Raw genomic sequence first — 7,126 nt, forward strand, 5'->3', positions numbered from 1 at the left:
AATTTAAAAAAAAAAAAAAAAACGCAAGTATGAGAATAAAACGATTCTGTAGCGAAATAGTTTTGCACCCATTTGAGAATGGAAGCATGGTTGAAAAATGCGTAGGAACGACATGTCCATTTGACCCGTGTACATTTTTATACCGAAATAATTACATTATGAAAATTCAATTTTTTACGCAAAGCAAAGGATGGGCCTGTTCCTAGTAATTGGGAAACTGGACTAGAAGTGGGGGTTCCAAAAAAGGTCGGTTCAACCCATCTTATTGTAAGTTGTAATCATCACAAATTTGTTTGGTAATGACGAGCAAAAGAGCAGAAAGTATGATCTCGATTACTTTAGGCAACAAATTTAATATTTTTCTAAGATGAGAAAGATTTAGTTGAAATTTAGATTTTATCAGGAATTTAAAGGATAAAATATTTTTAAGTTGATCCTTTGAAATAATCATTCTGTTTATTGTTTAGTATTTTGTTGTTGTCATTAACTTCACTAGCCAATGTGTCTTCTTATAGTGTGTGAAAGAAATTGACATTTCAAAGACTAAACTTGACATGAGATATATGAATCATTTAGAAAGAAATTATTGATAGATGTACACTACACAAAAATTGTACAAATGGAAAGACAAAATGATTTCGAAATATAAAATCCTTTTAAGAAAATTGATGTAGGATAGAAAATATCCAAATTCTAATGTCGAAACAGAGCCGTCATAGATGCACCGTGTAAAATAAGTAACTAAACAAATTTGAAAGAAAAGAAAAATGATTAAGATATTCTAACAGTAGGAAGCTCTCTTCATTTAATTTAATAGTATTGAAATCAACCATAGAAATTACTGAAATTTCTCGGGCAAAATTTTGGGGTTGAAAGTGGTAGGTATACTTTACCGTATAAAGAGATTTATATAGTTCAATATACCTCAGTATCTAAATATAGTATTCCTAAGTTTTAATCAATAATTAATTTTTTATGCAATCGTGAAGCTCACGTGTTAATTAATATAAAAGATTTCACAAAGTAGCTTGTTTTGAAGATACATCTAATGCGGGGGAAAAAAAGAAGAAGAAATCTCTCAGCTACGCAAGGAACGAGAATTTTTACAGGTAAAGCGACAGAAAGATTAACCATGCAGAAGCAGATACAAGATGGCTTGAAGTCCAAAACGATTTCTATTACACAACCCAATCTCCCATCAAACAACCCATAATTGTGTTCATAACTAATCCGTTTGGCGTTAAACCCGCGAGCGGTTATTTTCGACACAAGCAACTGAGAGTCGGGCTGAAGCATGAGCAGCGGCAAAGTTGGTCTCCAGGCGAGATCTTGCCGGACGTACGATCGAGGTGGGCCAGGAATATAAAAACGATACATTTGAGGATAGCTTTACGTCGCTTGAGTCGTGGACTCTCCCGAGTCTTCGCTGCCATTGTTCACCTTAATTTCCAGGAGCCGCTCCACCGGTTGCCGGCAAATCGGGCACCTGTTCGTCTGGAACCTGAGGACCTTAGCACAGCCGCTGCACATACACTGCACCAAAAGGAAATGGAGAACAGATGTGATTGACAAGCAGGCAGATGTTCTTCAGTCTAGTTTTTGAGAATCTAGGAAGAGACTAAAGTTCAGTAAGACCAGAAGTATGCAAGAATCATAAGATAATGCTCTCTCCTTCCCAACGATGTGGGGGAGGGTTCAAGATGAACAAAAATAAACCTACACAGCTCAATCAGACTCTTCATCAACTGAATTCACATTAAACACACCATTTGGCTCAGCAAAAATGATTCTTGCAAAATGCGTCTACACCATGTTCTTATATTTGGCATTCCTTGTTCTCAGGTATCAATCAAATCCGAATTGTTTGAGCTCCAGAGATTAGGGAAGATGAGTATCTAACCAGTTTCTGGGAAGCTCCGAGTCTCTGGTATCAGGCACTAGAGAATAAACCAGTTGCCAAGAAGATTTTAATTTTATGTAAGAGACCAAGCTAAGTATTGCAAACAGACTCTAGTCTCCGACAATGGTACAAGTCATAAGTATGTTCTTTTAATCTACACAGAGAAAGTACTAGCTAGATCATACCATGTGTCTGCAAGGGAGAACCGTCGTATCCCGTGGTTCTGACAAACAGATGACGCACTCTTTCCCAGAGTCATTACCATCGAACTCCCCCTCGACTGTGTTTCCGATACCATATATCTCCTGTAGCTCATACCTCATGCCATTCACCCAGAGGATCTGTTTCACCACACGCGCCTTGTATTCGTCTTTCCCTTTCTCAATCACTGCTTGGGTTATCTGAGAATTTCTGACTGAACTACTATCCGTCTCTGCAGCACTCACTGGGCATGCTTCGGCCTTCACCACAAGAGGATAAATCTCAAAATCACCATCTTTTACTACACCCATCTCCTCAAGCATTGAGGAGTCGACACCGGTCCCGGAAGGTTGTCGAAACTTCTGGCCGAGACCTTGCTCAAATTCTATTATGACAGGTTCAAGTAGGCTCTCCCTTGTCCCGATTAAGTTACAGTCTTCAGTTTCTTTAGCGAAAAAAACAAGAGTGATGCTGTTGAAGAGAAGAAAGATACATAAATACCAAAGACAAACTACATAAAAGTGCAATACTTTAAAATGGTCTAATTTCTCGATGGCTTAGTAAACGTGTTTCTGCATCCAAGCCAAGCAGATGACAATGGTGGTCGTCAGGGGTAAAGTGTTAATGAGCTGACGATTAGCTTGGAATTCGCGAACAAAGATAAATCCAGTATCCAATACAAGTGAAGATGATTATTGTGTGGCTATGCTTAGGCTGAAAGAGTAGACTCATGAACAACTTCAAGCAGATTATAGTGTGTATAGAGTTGCTGCATTAGTTATTGGGAACCTTCCATTATAGTTCTCTGAATGAATTTCAAGCTTCAGAAACAGTCTAATCAAACACTCCAGAAAACAAGCTAGGAACCTGAAGTGCAGTTTCCTGTCTTTGTTAGAACTATGTTGGCTCAAGAAAGTTCCACTTTTGGTAGAAGCAAAGATGGGGAAACAAAACACATAGACAGGTAGAAAGCTGCTCAAGTCGTTTAATAAGTTTTCAGATGCAAATACCGATGAACAAGAAGAGTTTAAGTTTGGAGTAACTTCAAAAATTTATATTAGCTGATACCTAACATACATGATTCCATGTTGACATTTTCAAGTTTGACAGGTCAACCAATCCACAAAGATCTATGTTCCTACTCAGAATTCAGATGGCCTAAACAGGCAAACTAACCTTACTTCATCAGCCAATATTCACCTCAACTACAACATTTTAGAATACTGATTAAGCATACCTTCCAGGAGCAGTGGCATCGAAAGCGAAAGAAATAAGATACTTTCCAGGATTATCCTCATCTGGTTCGATGCGAAGCGTCTCCTTCTTGATGTTAACATCATTCCTTATAGTGACTGCCTTCTGGTGCTCAACATAGGGGGTAACAGGAGCAGGAGCGGGCCCATATGGGTACTGCCCACCGGCCAAGTTTGGGTAAGGCGGTGGTCCGTAAGGACCGGGCACCGGTTGCTGTGGATAGTATCCATGGTACGGATAGGAACCCGGCGGATTCGGATGGGGGTACTGTGATGGATACGGGGTGGCGGCCGCGAACACGTATCGGTTACCGGCACTCTGAGGCGGAGGAGGCAGGGGAGGCGGCGGAGGAGGAGGAGGCAGGTGGCTCCGCCGCCTTCGACGCCCCGAGCTGCTGCTCCCCATGTTTCCCATTCTCGTTTCTCAAGCCCTCTACTTCCCTATCCTGACGTTAAAACATCTAGACATGAGATTCCAAAACTCAAGAAGAACACGAAAAACCTGGACTTTGAGGAGGTGGGGGGGGGCAAGAAAAAGAAAACGAAACGACAAAAAGACACGAGGTAACCAACGCGCCAAAACGAATTATCCGAACAGGGTTGTCGGCATCAAAGGCAGAATTTTCATGGAAAAAGAAACACGACCCGGAAAAGGAACCATTCAAACATGAAAAAAAAAAAAAGGCAGGAAATTGCTGATGCGGTTTCTGCTTTTCCCCAAACAAAGATCAACCCTCCAATGCGTACGACAAAAGTAGGAGGGGAAAGGAAAAATTCTCACCTCAGGAAGAAGCGATGGCTTCCCTAGAAGGTGCCCCAAATTCAAGAAAGCACACAGAGAGAAAGAGAGAGAGAGAGAGAGAGAGAGAGAGAGGAATATATTCAAAACCAACGAAGGGTACAAAGTGGGATCGGTTGGACAGGATTGACATTGGGGGGGATAGTGGGTCGAGGAAAGTTTCTGGTTTGATGAGAGCACTACCGTTGAACAGTTCCCTCATTCGTTGCGGAGGGGGGGCCAACTTTTATATGGCCTCAGCAGCTACACCCTCGAAGACAATCAACCCAAAGAATGCCGCCATAACCATCAAGAAACGATCTTTTCAACAGGCGACCCGACATGGGGGAGAGGACCCCTCCTCACACCTTGAAGAAAAACAAGAAAAGAGAAGAAAAAGAGCATCTTTGCCTCTTCCTTCGGCGCCTCGTGTCCTCCTGATCGGCTGTAGATGCTAGAACAGAACAGAACAGAACGGGAGCAGGAACCGCTTCGCCGCACCGTCCTCCACCTTCCCGCCGCCACGTCAGCTTCGTCCGCACCGGTCTTGCTCGCTGGGCTTCGGCCCGCGGCCCATGCTTACTCGGGGTTTCTTTGCTGGGCTTGCGTTGTGGTGTTTGGTTGCACGTGGATATCCTCCGGGAGTAATCGAGTCGGGTCAAGACGATCCTAGTACTGAGGACGAGCATGGTTTCAAAATAAAATTTAAAACCGAAGAACTAAATTGGTGGAATTCATCCGGTTCCCAATTCCAATGATACGTAGGTTAGATTTCAAATTACAAAAATTAGGAAACCCATTTCAATGGATAGATTTTAGATAAGTGCAACTTTTTGTATTTTTCTTAATTTATGTCTTTATACAATCTTACATCCGGTGATGAGTGTATAATTTGGATACACTAATCTGAACTTTCCTTTTTCTAACTAAGACTTTTATTTTATTAATATTTCATATTCTCCGTGTTGCTAAATATAAGTTGTGATCAATGGTTGTCATTAAAAATAATGATTCAATGCAATCTTTCAATTAATAATACAAATGAAATTTGGATAAACCCTAGAACCTATGACAAGATAATTTGGAAGTCTTAGGGTAGGTCTCAAGTTTTAAAAAATAAGGAATCTATTCCAAGTTTCATAGTTTCAAGTGGAACATATATGGAACTTTAGAACCACTCACCCCTACATGATACCAAATTTAAGCTTGCTCAACTTGCATTCTCGGTGCTCGCAATCAATTCAAGCTCTTTGATTATAAAAAAATTATTCAAGCTCCACTCAACTCAACTCCATTACAATCGAATAATTAATAAACTAAAGCTTCATAAGGTCGAATGGTTTCCATGATTTGCAAATGCAGGTAGTAAATTATGAAGTTTGGAGTTTTTTTTTTTTTTTTTGGTGTCTCTTTTTGTATCTATTACATGTTGTAGACAAAATAATAAAATTCCAATAGGCTAGTGAGTTTCTAGGGCTGACTGCTTAGGAAGCTCGAGGTGGACATCAAGAGACATCTCAAGTAGCTCGATCCCTACCTTCACTCGGAATCAGTTGAGTCGATCTCAAGTGCTAATTGCATCGAGCCTGAGCTATTTACGAGTAGTTTGAGCTTGATTTTGTTGGTGAAACCTTTCCAATATGGTAAGTGTTATATTGACGACGAGAAGGCCATTTGTCCATTTAAAATACTACGTTAATAAGAGTCGCTGCACAAGCACAAGTATGGAGAAAGGAGGAAGATGTTGGGAGGACTCGGGGTCAGAGAGAGAGGAGAGAGTGGTGGCAAAAGCTAACAACGGTCTATTGTTAGATCAATTATGTTAAAAGTTAAGTGTAATAGAAATTCTAAAACTTTTCATAAAAATGAAATCGAGTTGTGTAACTTTTAAAAGTGTGATGAGAACTTAAAATCTATCAAATTAGTACAATTAAGTCTTTTCATTAGTTTTGCCTTTTTTGACTAAAGAAATATATTGATTTGGATTTTTTTATTATCATTTTCTCTTTTCTTAGCAGCTGTTACGTTGACGAAGCTTGCAACAACGAAGAAAATAATGCTATGTTCCTTCTCTTTCGAACCGGCCATGCCTTCGCATGGTCGACCCTATTTTGAAATTGAATCTAGTTTTAGGCTCCGTTTGTTTTGCGAAAAATGTAGCATTTTTGGAAAATATTTTCCAAGAAATCATTCTCTAAAAAAATATAATTATTTTCCGATATTCGGATAAAAACTGAAAATGAAGTAAAAATATTTTTTGTTGATCGGTAAAGAAAATATTTTCTTTTATATACTCTTTTTCATTTATTTTATTTTTAAAATGGATTTTTCATATTTTTAAAAATTGATTTTTAATTATTTTAAATTTTTAAAATCTATTATTAAATTTTTTCATTTTTCAATTTTTTTCTTTGTTTTCCATCTCTTTCTTTCTTGGCCAATTGTCCGGCCATGGCGATAGCCCTCGATTGGCCCACTTAAGCAAGCCTTGAGCTCGCCGACAAGCATGAGACTTGTCGCTCACCGGATTGGCGAGTGCGAGCATCAAGCTTGAGGCTCACCAAATCAACGAGTGCAACCTTGAGATCAACGAGCTCGAGGTTTGCCTATCAACAGTCGACGACTAGCTAAGAAAAAAAAAAAGATGGGAAATAAAGAAAAGAAAAAAATTAAAAGGAAATTAAAAATAATTTGAATTTTTGAAAAAAAAGGAGGAGAAGGAAGTGAGGATTTATAAAGTGTGAAATAAGAGAGATCAAGTGAGGAAAATGTTTTCCACTTTTCAAAAGTGGAAAACATTTTCCTCTAATTTAGAAAACTTTTTTCTTTTCATGGAAAACGTTTTTCTTAATGAATGCATTTTTCAAGAAACGAAAACCAGAAAATCTGGAAAACGTTTTCTCAAAATTGTTTTCCGTGAAACGAAGGATATTTAACCACCATTTCAGTATGCCTCTTATTTCGGCCCAGCCGCTCTCATAGATGGCCTGAAGC

At 39.2% G+C, this 7,126-nt stretch overlaps 1 protein-coding gene across 3 annotated transcripts; it reads right to left on the bottom strand.

Annotated features, from left to right (window-relative positions):
* Positions 1-1,060: 1,060 nt before the first annotated feature.
* On the bottom strand, positions 1,061-5,811 carry LOC104421671 (probable E3 ubiquitin-protein ligase LOG2). Of its 3 annotated transcripts, XM_010033706.3 has the most exons (5): positions 5,670-5,811; positions 4,337-4,807; positions 3,339-3,800; positions 2,086-2,572; positions 1,061-1,533 (listed from the first exon to the last, which is right to left on the bottom strand). In XM_010033706.3, exons 3-5 carry the CDS (start codon positions 3,767-3,769, stop codon positions 1,390-1,392), a joined length of 1,062 nt encoding a protein of 353 aa, XP_010032008.2. In that variant the 5' UTR covers positions 3,770-3,800; positions 4,337-4,807; positions 5,670-5,811; the 3' UTR covers positions 1,061-1,389. The 3 variants fall into 3 exon arrangements, with proteins under 3 accessions (XP_010032008.2, XP_010032009.2, XP_010032007.2); XM_010033707.3 differs by lacking the exons at positions 4,337-4,807; positions 5,670-5,811 and adding an exon at positions 4,136-4,322 and having other exon boundaries at positions 3,339-3,795; XM_010033705.3 differs by lacking the exons at positions 4,337-4,807; positions 5,670-5,811 and adding an exon at positions 4,136-4,321.
* Between the last annotated feature and the right edge of the window lie 1,315 nt (positions 5,812-7,126).

Source organism: Eucalyptus grandis, chromosome 10 (genome assembly GCF_016545825.1).
Source record: "Eucalyptus grandis isolate ANBG69807.140 chromosome 10, ASM1654582v1, whole genome shotgun sequence".
Lineage (NCBI taxonomy): Eukaryota > Viridiplantae > Streptophyta > Magnoliopsida > Myrtales > Myrtaceae > Eucalyptus > Eucalyptus grandis.